General features: G+C 43.0%; 1 protein-coding gene across 1 annotated transcript in view; it reads right to left on the bottom strand.

Moving 5' to 3' along the window:
* The window catches only part of LIX1 (limb and CNS expressed 1), a 36,383-nt gene extending 24,188 nt beyond the window's left edge, over positions 1-12,195 (bottom strand). Inside the window, exon 1 of the mRNA XM_056849033.1 lies at positions 11,881-12,195. Coding sequence (XP_056705011.1) covers positions 11,881-11,962 — 82 coding nt within the window. The 5' untranslated portion in view covers positions 11,963-12,195. The remainder of the gene's footprint in view (positions 1-11,880) is intronic.
* Between the last annotated feature and the right edge of the window lie 9,615 nt (positions 12,196-21,810).

The following is a 21,810-nucleotide window of genomic DNA, read 5'->3' as shown; positions in this document are numbered from 1 at the left end:
GAATTTATCAAAGGAATCCTCTTATTTTCTGCAGATTTGGAAATTATTGTATCAAAACATTAAGTTACAGTAATGTAATTTAAAGAATTACACATAACCCGAAAAAAACAAACAAAAACCAAGCTAGTCTGTGAGATCTGGGCTGTTTTAATATTAGTTGTCCTACAGTGATAATATTTTTGTTTAGCATCCATTATTGCTCCTTTTTCTTTAATATGGACTTACCACTATGGGCAGGCCTGGTAAGAATTTTTAAAAATGAATATTTAACTTCAAACATTCAAACTTTCAGTTTATCACTGCAGTCCGTGTCAAAATGTTTCTGAAAAGATGTTTTGCCACAGATGACAGCCTTACGTAAAAATCTGAAAAAGTTAGAAAACATAAGCAGAGAGGACAACAATTGCTCAGAGCTTGGTGGTGGAAAGTGCCATCAAGTCACAGTTGATTTACAATGACCTTGTAGGATTTTCAAGGCAAGAGATGTTCTGCGGTGGCTTGCCACTGCTTGCCTCCATGTGGGCTGAGAGAGTTCTAAGAGAACTGTGACTGGCCCAAGGTCACCCGGCAGGCTTCATGTGGAAGAGTGGGGAATCGAACCTGGTTCTCCAGAACAGAGTCTGCCGCTCTTAACCACTACACCACGATTGCTATTGTTCAGAACTTACCTACACTTTATTCTGATTCTGATTCTAGATGTGGTATCCATTAAGGCAGTGACAGCAGATAGGAAGCAAAAATGGCTTTCTGGTAACAGAGGCCAATGAGGTATTTTATTTGTCAGGAGATTTAGATTAGCATTCGATGTCTGCGCTGACCTCAAGCTATTGCAATTTGGGCCCAATTCATATATTACCTAGGCTTGTCAACCTCCAGGTGGGGCCTGGAGTTCTTCTTAAATTACAATTGCTCTCCAGACTACAGAGATCTGTTCCCATGGAAAAAATGGTAGTTTGGAAGTGCAGACTCTGTAGCATCACTTTTCTGCTGAGCTCCCACCCCTCCCCAAACTCCACCCCCAAATCTTCAGGGACTTCCCAAGGTGGAGATGGCAACCTTATGTTTGTCAGGAGTCTCCAACCTTGTCAAATCTATCCTCACTTTTGGAATTTGGAGAACAGGTAGTTGGTGCCAAACCAAAAATGGCTTCCATGAAGGTGGGGCCATGCACAAAATAGCTTCAATGCGAGGCGGGTAACTAATTACAAAATGGCTGTCACGGAAGCTTGATTTAATCACACACACAAAAAGGCATGTTCCACAAAATGGTATGATGCTCCAAGACAATCAACCACTGATGCTGGAGGGAGCTGCTTCCAAATGGGTCCGCCCTGAATACACAAAGACGATACTACTGCCTGGGCTCTTCCAGTTCAAGTGAAGTGCAGAAGAACCATGTTTCACTTAACGCTTTGGGGAAGAAGCAAATGGGCACTATACCGGAGATGGCTGGTCTAGATGATGTGCTAAATACCAAAAAGTCTGCTTCTTGAGTAGAGGTGCAGCACTTCTACAGGAAGTAGCCACATAATCTGGCCATAGGGTTACCAGCCATTTCTGGCAAATGGTGGATGTCTAGGTGGATGAGGACATGGGGGGGGGGGGCACCATCAGCTGATGGCATTACATCACTTCCAGAGGAAACCCAGCAGTGATGTCAGTCCGCTCTAGGAACTGCTGGAGATTCCTAGAGCAGACTTACATCACTTTTGGGTTTTCCCTGGAAGTGATGTAACACTTGTCTGATGATAATTTTTTAAAACTTCTTTACTCCTGCTAGCTGCAGCAGTGACAGCGCAAAAAGGGAGCCGTGGGCAAGGGATTCTCTACCCCTGGCAGGAACCTGGCAGCCCAATCTGGGTTAGTAGTGTGATTGGCCTTTACTTATCACAGAAATGTAGAGAGGAGACTAACCATGCAGCTATTTGATGGAGGCGGCGGCTAATAGCTAAGGTATATTGATCTCTGTGACATGAATATCCATAGTTCAATCTTATGTCACTTTGCTTAACACACCGTTTATTGCAATGGATGGAACTTTCAAATTTCCCTGAAAATTAAAGCCATGTGGATAATAAAAATGAATTGTCAGATTATAGACATGCATTATTAAGACTGTCCAAGGACTCTGGAAAGCCAGCTTTCTAAATTTATCTTTCCTCCATTCATTTTTGTCTGTCATGTAAATATTTTGTAAGGTTATAGCAGGATTTTGGGCATTCTCTCATTAAAAAAAATCTTGGCTATTTGAAACTAGGCCAATACTTTGCTTGCATAAAGAAACTTCTTGTTTGGTAGAATATTTCCACTGCAATTTTTTTTTTGGGGGGGGGAATCTCTTAAAATTGCTGCACTGATGGCTTTCCTGGCTAGACAAAAGGCCACAAACAATTAAATATAATCTATTCTTTTCTTATGGTTTTATGGGCAAAAACGGCTGGCTCTAATAAGATTTGTAGCATCATAAATCTAAATATTCCTAATTCTCAGCATGGCCAAATCTGTGGATACTTAAATCCAGAAACTGGAGTCATAAACAGACAAGACAGATCTTTCTACAAACCTGAAAAACACCCCAGATTTACCGACAGACCTGCAATCCAAAAATAAAAAATATACTGGGGGCTTAACCCCCTCCAATTGATAGGAGAACTTGTAGCTTTAAGAAATGAATGCCCTTAAGTGACTGTTGGTAGGCAATCATGCAGTACTGCTAGACTTAGGGTTGCCAGGTCCCCCCTCTTTACCGGCAGGAGCTTCGTGGGTAGACTCACATTTGAATCCCCATTCTACCATGGAAGATCACGACATTCACAAAATCCATCACATTCATGAAATCCAAGCATTCCATGGGGTTGTGGACATACCCTCATAATCCTAAAGCCTCCCAGTCCTTCTCCCACACACCCCAAAGGTACCAATTTAAAACACAAACAATTCTGTCACAGAATCAGCCAAACTTGCCTTCTTAAGTGGTGCACTTGTGAAAGACAGATGCTTGTCACATTAATACTCCACATTTAAAGAGAAAAGTACATCAGATATCTTGTAGGAATATGTGAAATACTTAAGCTTTGGGGGAATTGATCTGTTCACAGATATTGCCCAGACTGTAGTCATAGTCCTCATGTGAGGTTCATGCATTATGTGAATATTGAATAAGATATTTTTTAATAGTGGAAGGATTGGTCAGTGCTGGATCAGTAGGGTTGCCAGCTCCTGGTTGGGAAATACTCGGAAATGTTGGGGGTGGAGCCTGAGCAGGGCGGGTTTTGTGTCTTCAGTGGAGTATAATGCCACACAGTCCACCTTCCAAAGTGGCCATTTTCTCCAGGTGAACTGATCTCTGTTGCCTGGAGATCAGTTGCAATCCCAGGTGATCTCCAACCACCACCTGAAGGTTTGTACTGCAATCTTTTTAGTTAGATATATGTTTCAGAAATATTCACATTATATTAAAGTTCATATATGAATTTGTACAATCACAATATATCAACTGACAATCACAAATTGTGCAAATATCTCGTTTTGACTTGCGTCTTGGAGATGTGAAGGTAGTCCCAGTGGCAAGGGTTTCTGGCAATAAGGTAGTCTTTTCTTCTTGCCACAGTATTATAGATAAAAGGTCTCACAGGTGGCAATTTCCAATTTATAGCCAAGTGGCAATCTTCAGATTACAGGACAGGGTGCCGGATATTTCCACCATTCGGGGTCTTCTTCAGCTGCCAACCAGGGCTGTATAATAATACTCTCCCTTGCGCCCCGGCGATAGCCAATTTGTTTATGATCCAATTTGAACTTAATAACATCATTAATAACAATCCCTTTAGCCAACACATGCTTTTATTTAAATGTTACGTGGATGATTTGTTTTTTATTTTTGATTCAGCTTCCATGTTCCATGCATTTACTACATGGCTCAATACCACCAATGAGCACTTAACGTTTTCTGGAACTTGTGATCCTAAAAGTATAACCTTCTTAGACTTAGAAATTTTTGTGTTAACAACAGGCAAACTAGCAGTGAAACCTTACCGTAAGAACTTGTCTAAGGACTCAGGCCTGCATTTTGATTCTAACCACCCTGTGGCCCTGAAGAAGAATTTACTATTTAGTCATTTTCTTAGACTAAAAAGAAATTCTACACGTAATGAGGATTTTGAGGTAGCTTCACATAAAATGACAGCCTCTTTACTTAAATGAAAATATCCTTTAGAGGTTATTTCACAAGCACATCAAAAAGCTAGGGATCGACATCGCTCGATGTTATTCTCAAAATCTAAAAATAAACAGCATAATAACCAAAAGATTTTTTGCTCATTCACGTATACTAAACATTCTTATGAGATCCAGAGAGCTATTAAGAAACATTGGCATGTAATCCAAAACATTCCTGGCTGTGAACTCCCTCCAGTCTTTGGAATGCGTAGGACTAGCTCCCTACGGGATCGTCTTGTTCATTCAAACTTATTAAAAACTACACAACATTCCTCGACAGTTGGTCATTTCAAGTGCGGTAGGTGTTCTGTTTGCCCCCTAAGCTTGCCGGTTAAGGAATTCAGTTCTACTTCCTCCAACTTTAAGTTTAAGTTACAGCATTTTTCTAATTGCACCATGAGCCGCGTGGTGTACGCGGTCACGTGTAAATGCTCGAAACTTTATATAGGCAGCACGACACGGCAGATTAGACTGCGCATAGGGGAGCATAGGTCTAGGATACGCGCGGGAAATTTAGAGGCCCCCCTTACAAGTCATTTCCTAGAACAAAGGCATTCGGAGAATGACTTAAGATTTTTTGTATTATGGAAATACAGAGATCATCCCCATGATACTAAAGATATGCAGAAAATCCTTCTCCAACACGAGATGAGGTTCATCCATCTCTTTAATACTCTGATCCCTAATGGATTAAATAATGAAAGTGATTTGTCCTGTTTTCTTTAAGTTTTTTTCTATGCAGACCAATTAGATCCTGTCCCCTTTAAGAACTTCAACCAGTGAGTGAGTCAACCAACATGTGATTGGACCCAGGAAGTATATGTGCTTAAGGCCATGAATTAGCCCTTAAACATTAGCAGCCCATTTCGTTGGGAGCTAACAAGAAAATAGAAAAAGATAAGTTAAAATAAAAAATAGAATAAGTTGAAGAACTGTTGAATTCAACCTGAATAATCTCCCATAAGGAATACATACCAGTGGGCTTAAACCTTATTGCTGAGGTAAGAATGACTAGCTACAGAAATTTACCGTGTAGTTGGTATCCTGTTTCGCAAGTTAAGTCGGCATGGTAATATGTAATATATAATTCTTATAATAATATTTCAGGATGATGAAGCCAAATAATTGGTGAAAGCGCTACAAATATCTGGGATAGCGTTCCCTCTGTCACCTTTTTTGGAGCAGCAAGAGGTGTTCCAGCAGATGCTGATTCTTGAACTTTGATTTTGGACTTGACTTTGGACTTGTCACTTTGGAAGATAGCCATTTGGCTTTATTGAAATATTGCTTTTCACATTGTGAATAGCTTTGTACATGTTGTAATTTTGTGATCATTCTTTTGTATTAGCACTGTTGTTGTTGTTGTTTGATGTTTTGCACTTTTCATGAATATATGTTTTTGATATAATTGCCTGCACTGTTTTCTTCTTGCCACTACCTGGAGGTTGGCAACCCTGCATGGGCAGTCAAGTTGGGGAAGGAAAGCAGCTGGAGCATAGCTCCCACCCCTTCAGTTTGGTTCTTTTTCCAACTGTTATCTTCATACGAATTTAAAAAGACTGTTATGCGGGGGGGGGGCTGATGGTGGGGACTCAGAGGCACCTTCGGTTGCATGAACGAGCAGAGTGAAAACCCGAGCTAAGCGAAGGGCTTGGCTCCAGCACAAACGCCAGGCGGGCCCCTGTTCGGCCCTCACCGCCAACCCCCTGCGCTGCAGTCACCAACCAGCCCGCCGCAGACGGCCGCCCAGGTGTCCCACTCCCAGTCCAGCCCTGTCCCAGCTCTGCCTCTTCCAGTCCTCGGCAGAAGGCTCGTCATTGTCTTCACTTCCGGAGTGCGCAGCCGGCGATTGCAGAGAAGGCACTGGGAAGGATCCCGGCGCTTCCCGGAGGAGCCGGGAAGGCACCGCTGGTCCCCAGCCTCCTCAGCCAGGGAAACGAACTCAGGCAAACTCTGTGCTGGGGCGACGACTCGCGTGCCCACAGAGAGGGGTCTGAGTGCCACCTCTGGCACGCGTGCCATAGGTTCGCCACCACTGTATGGTTACTCTAAGTAAAGCAGAAAGATTAAACTATCTTGTCTTCCTACATTCCTCAGTGAGAGTAACTATTTTAAATGGGCAATAGACAGGACCATTCACTGCACCCAAATAACCAGTGGGGCCTGATATTTGAGTAGTGAATTTCCTGTCTGATGGGGGAGGGGGCTTTGAGAGCCACAGACCCAAGAATATTTCATTGGCACAAAAGAGGCGTTTATAAAGAACACACACGGTAAGTATTTCCTGCTTAGTCAGTTTTAAACTTTAAAAGGGTTTTTAGAAGACGGGTTGTTTTAACTAACTTGTCAGACTCTTATTAAATAACCATTGGATTGTAGAGAAAAACATAGTCCTTTGGAGTTTAATACACTTCATATTAGGTTTTTTTTTTTTAAGAGAAGATTCTTTTGTGCAAAGCCACTAAAATTGTCTTCCATTTCCTCACTCAATCTGTGGCACATAATCAGTAAAACAGTATCATTTAAGCAAATACTATAACTTATAAGTGCACCTTCTAGCAGCTGACTCCCATTAGAGGCTATAATTTAACACACACCTCACACTGAAGTTGTAAATGTTGGGCTCAGTTTGGTGCACCTAAATTGTTTAAATGTGCAGAAACAGAAAAAGAACACCATGGAGTGATGCTGTGACCTTATACAGTAAATGGAGAAGCAATTATATTGCTTGTTATAAACCGAATTGCTATAAAATGCACACTTTCCTACTACTCCCTCTTAATAATACTTCATAAATGGGGATAATTTGGAACATGCTAGAGAGATGCATGCAAGTTTGTTGTCTGCAGTGAACACAAGGCACACAAAGATTTTGTGCATGTGCCTCCAACGTGTTTGTTCTTCACATCTGAAGAGCAGCTGCAAACCTGAGGGTCAGAATTTTCACAGGCTCGAAGCGGTCCCTCTGGCCAGGGTTTTCTAGGGCCAAAATAGCCAGAGCAATTTCTTGGCTTGTCAGTTTACACGAGTGAGTCATTGTCAGAATTGTGCACTGCTGTACATTCAGGCAAAGGGACCATAAGCACGGTCATAAAGCTGCCTGGGGTGGAGCCTGGGGAGGACAAGGCCCGCAGTGGGGTACGGTGCCATAGAGTCCACCATCCAAAGCAGCCATTTTCTCTAGGGGAACTGATCTCTGTAGCCTGGAGATGAGCTATAATTCCAGGGGATCCCTAGGCCCTGCCTGGAGGCTGGCATCCCTAAATTGAAACTGGGGATTGCACTCTTCCTCCTAAGGGCAGAAACTCTTTCCCCTTCCAGAGGACCCAGTCAGGAACCACAACATGGAAAGAATAGCTGCTTAAAGTGCCAAACTAAACATGCCAGTGGCAGACCTGTGATTTACTAGGCAGGCGTGTCACTGAATCTCTATAAATGGAGATTATTTTGACCGGTGAGCTGGAAGAACTAAATTATTCGGTCAGTGCTTTCTCAGGTGAAAAGAGTCTCACTTCAGGACTAAGAGACCAGGCAGGAGACAGGCAACTGCTGAAACCGGAGGGCAAAGTCTTCTCCTTTTTTAGTACCCTTCCTCAATTTTACAACCATCTTGATACTGACACTTGGGTCTGCCACGCCTATGTACAGTTTGTCTCTTAAAGAAATGGAGGCCTGCTTAGTAGCATGGCATGGTCTTCCTGAAGTTAGAGAATGATCCTGTCACAACAGTTGAATACTAGCTGTGAAGACAGTCAGGCTGTATGGACTGCCTCAGTAATGATTTCTAATAAAATTTTGTGCTGCAACTGTTTTCCCGGCTTCTGCCTTCTATGCCTCCAGACTAGGGTTGCCAGATCCCCCCTGGCTACTGGCAGGGAATGGAGGAATAGGGTTGCCAGATCAAGGTTACGATCTCCTGAGGATTTGGGGATGGAGCCTGGGGAAGACAGAGACCTCAGTGGGTTACAATGCCATAGCGTCTACCCTCCAAAGCATCCATTTTGCCCAGAGGAACTTATCTGTGTAGTCTGGAGATAAGCTCTAATTCCAGGGGATCCCAGGTCCCCCCTGGAGGCTGGCATCCCTACTCCAGACCTTGTCATTTGTGGTCTTCTGCAGCATTCTGCTGTCCTTTGCAGTTACCATAACCTGATTAACTCATTACATAGTTGTTGAGAATCAGAGTTATTTGGTTGTGAGGATTGAGTTATATAAAATGGGAACTTTGGCCTTCCACCCCACAGGTGGAAGGCCTTTTGTAAAAGGAAAAAAAAATCCAAAGTTATGATGAATCCCCTCGGACCAAGCTGAAATTTGCTCAGGTTGAGTTCTATATGCAGATTTCAATTGCTGATTTGATCTAATGATTAATTAAAATTGTACATGTAGGAATTACAGTGAGTAACTGGCCATGCTTGTTCTGCAGAAATCCACAAGGGTTGTGTTCACCAGACTGCCATCTGATTAGGCCACTGAGATTTGTTTGTGGTTTTTATAGATTGCTGGATGGGCCTTTGAACAAGGGCTTGGATTATCCTCAAGCAAAATTCTCCTCCAACCTGCTGAAAGCCAAACCACTGAAAAATTGGAATTGCCTTGGGGTGCAGGTTTCAGAAAGCTGCAAACTTCTAACCTGCTTTTAATTCAGTTACCTCTGGCTGAACTTGAAACAATTTGAGTTGGCCATAGTACATACACGTGAATAAGCTGATAGGCTGAAGGAGCTCTCTGTTTATATAAAAAAAACCCTCCCTCCTGCTCCTCTGACAAATGGGTTTGGTCTCTTGCAGGTGTAAGTCTCCAAAAGGCTCATTTGAGTGGCTTTGGGGGTTAGCTGCTGCACGAACTTTTTTCTTGCTGCTATGACACTTCACCTCTTGGAGGAGCAGGTATTTACCTACCCTCCCTTATTTTGTCCCCCCCCCAATCTAATCGTGTAAAACAGAAAAACAAGGGCAGCTAATTCCCCCTTCCCACTATTTCCTCTTCCCCTTCCCTGAAAGTCCCCACAACCTCTCCTCTTTTCCTGCTTCCTTTTTTCCTTCCTGGCCACCAGCCAACCTACCTTTATCTGCACCCTTGTCTTCAACTTTCCCCTCCTTCCCTCCCCCTGGCAGACTCTACCTGGGAAAAATATGACCCAGTTGTGCAGTGCTGGCTGTGCAGTGCTGGCTGCTGGACCACAGAGTCATTGAGTTGGAAGGGGCCATACAGGCCATCTAGTCCAACCCCCTGCTCAATGCAGGATAAGCCTAGAGCATCCCTGACAAGTGTTTGTCCAGCGACTGCTTGAAGACTGCCAGTGACTGCCAGGCCATTGAATGATGGGGACCTGCAAGAACTCGCAGGGGTACCTCATCCTCCCCCCAGTATCCCCTTCCCCACACCATATCTTCTTTCCTTCCTCCTGGCAACCTCTATATCTTCACCTTTCCCTGCTTCCGTCTTTGCCTTCCCACCCACCATCCTACCTTTTATCTTCCCTACCCATCTTCAGCTGTATTCATTTATGTACTAAATACCCTGTGTTTATGGCATACTTTTTTAGGTATTGTTGAAACTATAGTTTTTCTGGTTTCGTGCTGGTTTCCAGGCCTCGCAACTCTACCCTTGCATCTTGTTTTCAAAGTTGGGAGGAGAATACAAAACGCTTTGTGAATGTAGGCATAGCAATGAAAGTTGGTGTGTATGTTTGGGCCACGACTCTACAGTTCAAGTTTAAACCTCAGCCTCATCTCTGCATCTATTTCCCAGGAAGCTAGAAAGAGTAATGCAATAGCAGTGAGCTATCGCACTCAAACTTGATCTGTGACTATTTATGACCTTAAAGTTCAGGTGGAGATTAAACACCATCTTGACTCCACCCACATTTCCAAGGGGAGTGTGGAGAAGGAAAGATGCTCAATTGATTGTAATGTGATATCTGAAGCAAGGCCTCTCACACAATTATTAGATTTTCATTACCTTCCACATTAAGGGAAGCGGATAACACATAACAAGAAGACATCTAAGATATATGGTATATTCAAGGATGTTATATTCTCCCTCAGAAGAGTGGCTTTTATTGGCTGACCCCGTACTGGGATAAGATTCTTCTGAAAAGGGTTTTGTAACCCCATTGGTGTTTGACATGTGTGTTTCTGCTTTATTATAGCCATTCTTCCAGCCCACAGATCTGTGGGTGGTCACAATAACTTTGTCTGAGAGGCCAGTACATACACTTTCAATCAAAACCTTGTCAGATGATCTTCAGGAATCTGCCACAATGGAAAGGGGGGGGGAAGCCTCCCTATTCTACCTTTTCTAGATCAAATTCTTTCTACTTATGAGATGCATCTGTTCTGAAGGTTTCTGAAGGAAAACTGCAGCTCGACATGGGTCTGCCGTTACAGTGCGGAGTTTTCCTTCTGGGTGGCCCAGGAAGCTCTATTTGTGTTTATCTGTCTAACTCTTGATTCCTGTCAAACTATATATGGAATAAGAGTTCAGTATACAACCTCTCTCCCTCACCAGCTGCTTATTCAAAGTGGTTCATTCCATACTCATTGTGAAAGAATGCATAAAGGTGAAGTTTCTAACACTTAACACAGCTACTGAGAAACGAATGAAGCAGATACTTAAAAAAAAAAAAAGCTTCTCCCGCGTATTTTCACTGGGTTAAACAGATGGGCAGGGAACTTTCTGTATAAAACGATACCCAACAAAAGAAGCAGAGTATTTTTCATAATGCAACATAAGCTGAAGTTATAACTGACAGGTCCTACAATTTGTCAAAAAACCCGGTATGTAACACCCCGGCCCCCACCCCCGGAAATTATCTTGTTCTAGAGAAGGAGAGGCTATAAAGTGATACCATCTATAATAGGAAATGTAAGATTCTTGAGTTTCTTGTATAAATACTGTTCAGGAATTTTGCTTCTCTGAGCAAAGAATGGTTATGGTCTATATTCTGATGCCCTTCTTAAACACAGTAGCACCTTACTCTTGCATTAATCTTCAACAAAGATATCTCGGTGGTGGTCATAAATATTCATTTGCATTATCCGGAGATGAAATGCAGCTTAGCAAGATAATAACAACAGACACCAATAGACATTTTCATAGAGCTAAATTTAGGAAACTTTTAGTATTTGATTGGCTGATACAGATTTAGTACTTGTAAACAAGGCTGTGGTTATACATGCAAAACAAAGAGATATAGTGCATGAACAAATTGTATAACCCAGAAAACTCATGTGCTGTTTTGGTAACATAATGCTTGCTTTGATTAAAGAGCCACATGCATAAAACCCTATCATAAAGCTAACCTTTAAAAATGGTAAGTAGTCTAAAAGCAAATTCTCAATACAACAAACTTTTCCTAAAGATAGAAGTAGTGTGATAAATGCATTGCACTCTATGATAGCCGATGCATTAAATGATTCACCAGGAGATGAAAAATATTCTTTGGACTTTTAATGGCCTTACAAGAAATTAATTAGCATTAACACAAATTATCTTGATGAGGGTCATGAGAATCAGCATCATGAGCCCATGGAAAGACATTATGAAATTTGTAAAACAGTATCCCGTTTGCCCTCTGCAATGCCTCATTACGAGTTTAAATTGGACAACGAATGCAAGTTACATTTCAGAAGTCCGGAAACTTTGTTTGGTACTTACAGTCTTTGAATGCAAGTGCAGGGTCTCTGTGAGGCAGGACTTGGGAAATTATATGTTGTAGAGATTCCAAGGTTCTGTCCATCTTGGTCTGCCTCTTCCAGACGGCAGCCACAAAGTGTCCTCATGCCTAAATTCTTCCAGTCCTGTACTGAATTTATGCAGTTCATTGATGAACTGGATTAGCCAGGAATCTCTTTCAGCATCTGCCAATCAGACATTGCCCAGATTCAAAAGACCCTTCAGGGGGTCCTCCTCCCTGGCTCGCTTATCTTTGTTGTATGCTGAGCTAATTAGCTGGAAAGGCAGGCTGACAGGCTCCTTCCTACCGCTTTCTTCTGTTAAACACACCCACCTACCGGCTAACTGGAGAAGCTAATCATGTGAAAGACATTACTCTTTTCATCCCTGCCATTGACTGGAGCTGCTGAACCAGACCAAGTTTGGGTTTTCTGCTGATTTAATAAGAATCTACCTCCAGTCTGTTAAATTCTCAGAAAAGAGTGAAGATTTATCGGCAGTCCCAAGGTTTGTATGGGTTTTAAAAATAAAGAGAAGGGGAGAAATAGCAATGGCACAAGACATTTCCAAGCTGTCACTTTACTTTAGGTATGTCACTTAACCCCCCCCCCCCAAAAAAAACAACCCAATACCCAACTGTCTTATTTTAAACCATCAGTGGCTCTTTTGGGGTATCTGACTAATTTGGCCAAATAATTAAATGCATTCTTAATGGGATTTGCCAGCTTGGGTGGTTTTTCCAAATCAAGCTCTTTCCCCAATCAACATTATTTTCCATATGTATGAACTAGTTGTTTGCCTTGCAGTTTAATCATCAAATGGTCACAACTTGATTAGAAAAAGTGTATGAATTTGAAAATTTGTATCAATTAATGTTGAAAAATCTACTTCCATGAATGACCCTATAGATTTGATTATATCAGTTTGTTGTGAATCCTGTCACTGAATGGTTTCATTCTATGGATGAAATTCCTTGCACACTTATGTGGGAGTAAGTCCCATTGGAATTAGTGGTATTTACTCTTTAGTAAACATAAACATACATAGGGTCACACTGAACATGAATGATTCATACTATGTAGAAATAGAAGCTCCCTGTCCCAAACTGAATTTTGCTAATGGATTTGTTTCTTTTTCTTCTGATGTAATGGACTAAATGTCATGAAAGCATATACTAAGATTATTAACGAATATTGTGATATATTTAATAGTATGCAAACTATTTTACCTTTTGGCCTGATTGCCTAGAAATCATGTTTTTGCTCAACTTTTCTTCAAACTGTAGTGTAGCAATTTTTGTTCAGGCTGAGCTAAGGGCCGCTTCACATGTTATTTGTAGACACAGGTGCTACCCCAGTAAATATTTAAAATATATTAATGATTTAAATAAATCTCCTGACAGAGTACATGTGGCTTCTGGAAGGATGCAGCGACCCTAGGTTTAAACAAAAATGGCACGTCTTGCCAAGAAAAAAGACTGCATTTTGTCCCAATTAGTATTCAAAACAAGTTTGAGAAGTGTTTTTGATTAAGAAAAAGAAGAAGAGTTGGTTTTTATATGCTGACTTTCTCTACCACTTAAGGGAGAATCAAACCGGCTTACAATTACCTTCCCTTCCCCTCTCCTAGGGTTGCCAGGTGCCCGCTGGTAGCGGGCAACCCCCCGGTAAAGTGCCCCTCTGCCCGCCGACCAGCTGAGGGTCGGCGGGCAATCGTGCATGTGCAGGCCTGCGCGCACACCAGCAGGGCTGATTGTTGTAGCCGCGCGCGCCAGTGGGAACCCTCCCCTCGCCCTCCCCGGGGCGAGCGGGCCGCTTGCTGCAGCCATGTGCGCCAGCGGGAACCCTCCCCTCGCCCTCCCTGGGGTGAGTGGGCCACCTGCTGCAGCCGCGTGCGGCAGGCGACAGTTCTGGTTTGCAACCGGAAGTGGCGCATCAGCGCACACGTGCATGTGCGCACCCCCCCCCACAACAGAAACCTCCCCACCAAAGGTAAGTGGGGACCTGGCAACCCTACCCTCTCCACAACAGACACCCTGTGAGGTAGGTGGGGCTGAGAGAGCTCTAACAGAGCTGTAACTTGCCCAAGGTCACCCAGCTGGCTTTGTGTGTAGGAGTGGGGAAACAAATCCAGTTCACCAGATTAGCCTCCGCCGTTCATGTGGAGGAGTGGGGAATCAAACCCAGTTCTCCAGATTAGAGTCCACCTCTCCAAACCACCGCTCTCAACCACTACACCACGCTGGCTCTCTGTAAGAAGTTACAGTCCAAGGAGGGGGAGAATTAAACCTCCCCTGCACCCCCGTGGCCTTGATCCATATCTCCCTCTCGTGGCTACTTTTTACAGATAAATTAGAGGTAGGGAAATCCAGTCCTTCAGTTTGCCCAGGTTCAAGGGCAGGGAAATGAAAGGAAAAATGACGACGCATGGTACACTCTAAGGCCTTTGAGGAAAGAACTCAAGTGGAAAAAAAATCTAAACAAACCCTAAAGCAAAACTAATATTCGCCCTTCTCAAGCTGACATCCTTCGATGAAAAGCATGTCTGTACAGTACCACCTGGCAGAACCAGGCCTTCATCACATTTATAAAAAAAAACCATCTTTGACACATCAGGAAAGTGTTTCTACTTTTCTCAGCAATGTTCACATCTCAGTAGGAAGCCACATATACGTTTGATTAATTGAGTAAGAACTGAGGTAACAATAGTGTGGTCTGACTACCTGGAATATGTATGGTTTCAAACATTAATTAATCATTCATCATCATCTACAGGGTTGCCATAAGTCAGCTGTGACTTGACAGCAAAAAAATAAATAGCTAAAGCCTTTTAAAGTACTGGAATACCTCTGAGCATAGGTGTCTTTCCTCACCACTGTTAAACCTTAGGCAGCCCTTGTGTATACGGAGTGAGGGGAAGAGCTTGCTTCTCTGCGTTCACACTCACTCTTCAACATGAAGCACAGCTGGTTGTGTGGGAGAATAAGATTGTTAAGGCTGCCGGAGGAAAGCAAGCTGGCCATGGAGAAAAAGGATTGAAGTAGCTCCCCCTCCTAGCGGACTGCTCTTTTCCAGGATGGCTGCCATGGTGTTAGTTGTACTCTCTTTTCTCCATGGCTACCTTGCTGTCCTCCTGACGGATGTCCAGGCCCTGGGATAAGAGCACAGAGACGACAGAGAAGGGTAGGGGAGAGGTGTTGGAAAGGATGGGCCCTTCCATCCCTGGTCCAAAGCCAAGGTGGCTTGTAACTTACCCATTCTCTAGTCTCTCCAGAACAGGGGCCCTCAACCTTTTTGAGCCTATAGGCACCTTTGGAATTCTGACACAGGGTAGTGGGCGCAACAACACAATGGCTGCTGCAGGAGGCGGAGCCAAACACACGATGACCACCACAGGTGGAGCTACACACACAGGAAGTACAGGGAGAAGAGGGTTAATTAAAAAATATACCAGGAAAGAGGAGTGCGAGAGGGAATAAAACCAACACCGTGGTGGCAGTTGCTGCCTAAACAGTTGAATCCTCATGGCCAATCACATCTCCAATGGCCAATGCTGAGCAAGATAGAGATCAGTTCACCTGTCTGAAAGCAATTGGCAGGAACCAAGGAAGGTGTTGGTGAGCACCATGGTCCTTATGAGAATCACACCGGAGGGCGCTGCTCCAGAGCTTCAAAGTGGGAAACACATATCAACCACAAGCCCTAGTGGGCAATATCCTTGCCCACTTTCCTGCAGCATGGGGCATGTACCACACCGGGAAACGGTGCTTAGAAGAGCCACAGTTGGCATGCCAAAGAGCCACATGTGACTCCTGAACCATGAGCGTTGCCAGGTCCCTCTTCGCCACCGGCGGGAGGTTTTTGAGGTGGAGCCTGAGGAGGGCGGCTTTTAGGGAGGGGAGGGACTTCAATGCCACAGAGTCCAATTGCCAAGGTGGCCATTTTCTCCAGGTGAACTGATCTCTATCAGCTGGAAATCAGTGGTAATAGTGGGAGATCTCCAGCTAGTACCTGGAGGTTGGCAACCCTATGAGCCACTGAGTATCACTGGTGTGGAGTAACAAGCTATGTGACTGTATGTTCTCTAAAACACCTTAATATCAAGTTGGATACATGCAAAGAAGTTCCTTAGTAGTTTTGCCAGTTTGCAGCGCTTGGCCACAAAATTATATAAACACTAAACTTATTCTAAGTGCAACCCTTCAAAATGCATCTGAGGAACGCTATTATAACAATTCTATCAGACCTCCTTAGCATATGAATTTGTTAAGACAGCCGGGAACATTATTGACTTAACCTCCATGTTTCCTGAAATAGCTAGTAAATAAAGTAAACTTTGTTTGAATAACCATGTATGAAATATTAATGGAGCACTGCAAAGGTCACCCCTTGTGTAAACTTCATGGTGACCTTTGATGACTTCAGATATTTCAGGAATTCTACTGCTGCTCTTGATAAAGATATATCAAGCTACAATGTTGAGGCTGAATTCCTTCCTCATCCGTTTTCATCTCTAAAAGATGTTATAATCTAAATAAAACTGAAAGTTAAGAACAAACAGTTTCTTGTGGCCATCCCTTGGAATAACATATTTAATGCTTTAACAGTCAACCCTAAAGAGTTACACTGTTCTAATTCCATTGACGTTTTAGGCTTAGAACAGTGTAACTTTGTTTAGGGATTGCTCTCCAAATCCCACAGTGACCAACTGAAACGAAGACAAAGGGTGTGAAACTTCATTTACTTGCATTAATCCCTTGCGTGGCGTAGTGGTTAAGAGCGGTGGTTTGGAGCGGTGGACTCTGATCTGGAGAACCAGGTTTGATTTCCCCACTCCTCCACATGAGCGGCGGACACTAATCTGGTGAACTGGATTTGTTTCCCTGCTCCTACACATGAACTCAGCTGTGTGACCTTGGGCTAGTCACTCTCTCTCAGCCGCTCCTACCTCACCGGGTGTCTGTTGTGGGGAGGGGAGGGGAAGGTGGTTGTAAGCCGGTTTGATTCTTCCTTAAGTGGTAGAGTCGGCATATAAAAACCAACTCTTCTTCTTCTGATCCTCCCCCTTCTCTCTCCATTCCCATTGCATCTCTAAGTGTAGAGCATGCTGTTTTCCCACCGTGCATACTTTACTCAGCACCCGAGCAGGGAAGCTTGAGGTTTTCTCTGATGCTCTGCTCCCTTGTGCTGGGTGCTCAGACTGTCACACCACTCCTAGCAACAGGAGGAGCGCCCATATTTCTTCAAGTTAAACCAGCATCTTGCCCTTCCTGTGGCCTCTAGTATACAGCATACTCCTGTTCTTTGTGGGAACGGACTGTGCACCTGGGACCTGGAAAAGCATCCATTGCTGGATAATTGCATGCAGCGTAAGAGGGAACAATGCTCTGTGTTCTGCCTAACAGCGGCAGGCCTGACTGAAGGACGGTAGGGGGGTCGAGACCTTTGTAGAAGCTTTTAAGGACTCCCTTTTGTGTGTATGGTGGATTGTGTTATCAGAGTGCTTCTTTTCCTTACTTTTACTATATAAAGCCTACACCGATGGTGTTGTACTATAATGATCTACATAGTCTACTCTTCCTTTTGGATTTTTACCTTTGGAAAAAATTAAGAGTGACTTTTCATTATATTTTTCACGTCAGAATGAACTGTATGAATTTATTCACAGGAGGAAATAAAAAGAGGTTAAATAATGCTTTTCTTGTACTTTGTAATTAAAATAATTGCAGAAAACATGTCTCATAACATAGCTCCTTTCCCACCTTACAGCTTTAGAATGCCAGTTGCTCTATGCTCTGTCAGACACTGTATTACTGTATTACTGAAGTTAAACTGTGGCAATCATTTTGTGTCTGGCTCCGCCTCCTGGGGCAGCCATTTTGTTGCTGGGCCCACTGTGCTGTGTCAGAATTCCAAATGTGGCCACAGGCTCAAAAAGGTTGGGGGCCCCTGTGTGTGTGTAAAGTGCCGTCAAGTCACAGCCGACTTATGGCGACCCCTTTTTTGGGGTTTTCATGGCAAGAGGCTAACAGAGGTGGTTTGCCAGGGCCTTCCTCTGCACAGCAACCCTGGACTTCCTGGGTGGTCTCCCATCCAAATACTAACCAGGGCTGACCCTGCTGAGCTTCTGAGATCTGATGAGATCAGGCTAGCCTGGGCCATCCAGGTCAGGGCTGGGGGCCCCTGCTTTACTACAAAAATGATAGCTGTTAAAAACAAACACCCAGATACAGAAACTCTAAACCTTTCCAGCAACCCAAGTCAATGAATGGATCTGGCCACAGAGTTAAGGTTAAAACCCTACAGGCAGGAAAGCTTAGTCTTGTACACTCAAACAAGTAGAATTTGCATTACTCAGCTTGGCCTACCTAAATAAATCAGAATTTCATTTTAGAGCGGAAGAAATGGCATGAGTATTTGCTGTGGAGTTCGTCTATGTTCCATAGGATGGCAGGGAGACCTCTGAAGAAGTCATTTTTGTATGTTATCCTTCTCAAGCCAAATTTCTAGTTTCATTTATTTACATGGCCAGTAAGAAAGGTTGTTTCTAAAAAAAAACCCTGCAACTTGTTCTAATTTCTGTAAAAAAAATTATGTTAACAAAGTATGTTTATACAAGTTTAGACTAAAAAAACACACCATTTGTAATCAAGATATATGCACAGGATACACAGTATCCAAGATTACACCTATTAATATAACCCCTGAGAAATAGGCACACAAAATAATACATTAATACAAGGTTAAAGCCCTCCTTAGACTTGCAAAGCTAGTTTTATGGTTCTTTGGGTCCTGACCTCTGGTGATAATGGAAAAACCGAGAAAGCTCTTTCAGTAATTCCGTTTGTGTACATCGCTTGCTGTTGATTATTGTATGAGTAGGCATGTGCAAACTCAACCTTATTCCATTGATTTCAAGTAAGCATGCTGAGAATGGAAGTCAAAGGATTGACTCAAAGCATGCCTCTGCATAACTTATTGCTCATCTTAAAGTTAAGCATGCAAAGCGCTTCATTTGAAAGCACCGGGTTGAAAAAGCCTTTGAGTGTTCTGGCAGCCATGTTGGATTAGTGAAAGCTGCTTCATCTGTATGAACACCTCATGCTGCGGAAGCTTTTTATGAGGAGCAGGAATGTGTAAATTAGCGTGGTGAGGTGGTTAAGAGCGGTGGACTCTGATCTGGAGAACTGAGTTTGATTCCCCACTCATCCACATGAGCGGCCGACTCAAATCCGGTGAACCAGGTTGGTTTTCCCACTCCTCCACATGAAGCCTGCTGGGTGACCTTGCGCTAGTCACAGCTGTCTCCAAACTCTCTCAGCCCCACCTATCTCACAAGGTGTCTGTTGTGGGGAGGGGAAGGTGATTTTAAGCCACTTTTGAGACTCCTCAAAGGTAGAGAAAATCAGGGTATAAAAGACAACTCTTCTTTCATGGAAGCCTCTGAAAGGTTCCTTCAAATTTACCAATCCCCCCACCCTCATACCAACTGACTTGCAATAGAAACACATGTATTTGAAGGACTGTCTCCTTCCATATGTCCCTGTGTACAGTCTACAGTTGATAGACTGTACACAGTCTATCAGTTGGCTACCCCGCCATTTAGGGTGGCCCGTCTGGCATCAACCAGAGTCCAGGCCTTTTCCATCATGGCTGTTTCTGTGGAATGAAGTTTCTGAAGAGCTAAGGGGGGCCCTCCTTGGAGACCTTTAGGAAGCACTGCAAGGCCTGCCAGTATGCCACGGCCTTTGAGGGGGTCTGAATGGCAGATGAGGTGGGAGAGATTTGGGGTTTTTGGTTTTAATTGAAAATGTTTTAATCTATTGTCATAAGCCACCGTGAACCACAAGGACATGTAGGATATAAATGCTTTAATAAATGATAAAAATATATGAGAGAAAGGATTTTTTTTTAAAATATCATGATTTCTATTATGCGTAGAGTGGTGCTTGGAAAGCAACCCTGGAACTGTGTATCTTTGCCTTGCAGGCATATGGTACACCTCCACAGCAAGTGGTCTCATCTTGTTTGTGGCTTCCTAGAGGCACCTGGTTGGCCACTGTGTGAACAGACTGCTGGACTTGATGGGCCTTGGTCTGATCCAGCAGGGCCTTTCTTATGTCTCCACGCGCAGTGCTGCCTCTTCTCCTTAGGAGTAAATGATAACTTTTTCACGTGGAGATCGGGAAGAAAATAAAAGAGACTCGGGGACACCAACAGAATGGGATTAAGCCTGCTCACTGGCAGCAGTGACTCTAGGCACGGAGACTCAAACTCACACAACCCGTCGTCCTTGATCAGATCAGAATGTTAACAACTGATCTTTGTATTTAGCTATCTCCCTTTATCATCCCAAATAGAAGTGCCAGTACCTGTTCATATTTTTATATCTATATCTATATATCGTCAGATCTCAGAAGCTAAGCAGGGTCAGCCCTGGTTAGTATTTGGATGGGAGACCACCAAGGAATACCAGGGTTGTTGTGCAGAGGAAGACCCTGGCAAACCACCTCTGTTAGTCTCTTGCCATGAAAACCCCAAAAGGGGTCGCCATAAGTCGGCTGCGACTTGAAGGCACTTCACACACACACATTCTTTGCCCTGTTAATACAGTTCATTGGCACTTTTTCTCAAGGACATTAACAAACTGTGAGGATGTTTTGTTATTACAAACTGTAGCAGCACATAATGTACTGCAATGATTATACCTGACCACGACCCAATTTTCAAGAATATTTAAGTATTTGAGGGTTGGATCCATCACAAAAATTCCACTTGTGCTAGACCGCTGACACAAGCAGAAATAAAAAAGGAAAGAAAAAAAGAAAGAAAAAGACCATAGTAACTCCTCAGCCTAAGTCACACTTATTGTACCTCCACTTGCGTTTTGGTTTACACAAAATCTTGTACAACCAGTTTTTCAGCACTACAAGGTACAGGGAGGAAACAGAAATGGAACAAGTAAAGACCAACATGATTAAATGGATGCAGAATTTTGGAGAAATGATTACAATGGAAAAATGGGAATCGCTATGTACCAAAGAAGTTTACAGTTAGCCAGGATATACGTGAAAATTGGTACAAGATGTTTTATAGATGGCATTTCACTCCAAAAGTGTTACAAAAGATGAACAATACAAACCAAGCGGTGTGTTGGAAATGTAATGCATCAGATGGATCTTATTTTCATGTTTGGTGGACTTGTCCGAAGCTGCAATTGTATTGGAAGAATATATACCATGTGCTTCAAAAGATGTTTCAACTAAAATTTTCTTTAGATCCAAAGAATATGCTGTTAGGCATTACACCATCAGAACGACCTCCGCAACTTAAAGATCTATTTAAATATGCTACAACTGCTGAAAGAGCAGTTCTAGGAAATGGAAGCAGGCACTCCTCCCAGACATAGAAGAATGGAAAGAAAAGCTGCTGGAATATGCAATCATGGCTAAAATGACCAATATGGCAAATAGTGATAAGAATTATGAAAAATGGGAATTATGTTGTCAATATGTTAAGGTTTAACAATAAAAATAAAGGGTAGGAAAGTAGATGTCAACTGACTATAGTGATTATTGGGTTACGAAACCCTAATTAACTTTAAAGCTCATACCCTGCCAGTCTTTAAGGTGCTACTGGACTCTTGCTCTTTTCTACTACTGCAGACAGACTAACATGGCTACCCACTGTGAATTAACTTTAAACCTGAAAGATTATTTTGATTGTGTAACCATAAAATAAGTATGACAAGGTGATTAGTTTTATATTGTTCTATTTGTAATGTTAAAGCTCTTTCTTCAAGCTGGAAGGCCATTGAGACTGTATAATTGTGCTGAATAAGTATGGCAATGTAATCTGTTTGATTTTCCTTTCTCTCTCTTTTATTTGTAATGCTGAAACCTCTCCTTCCCCT

Source organism: Euleptes europaea, chromosome 4, assembly GCF_029931775.1.
Source record: "Euleptes europaea isolate rEulEur1 chromosome 4, rEulEur1.hap1, whole genome shotgun sequence".
In the NCBI taxonomy this organism is placed as follows: Eukaryota; Metazoa; Chordata; class Lepidosauria; order Squamata; family Sphaerodactylidae; genus Euleptes; species Euleptes europaea.
This window is presented reverse-complemented; position numbering and strand designations above follow the sequence as displayed.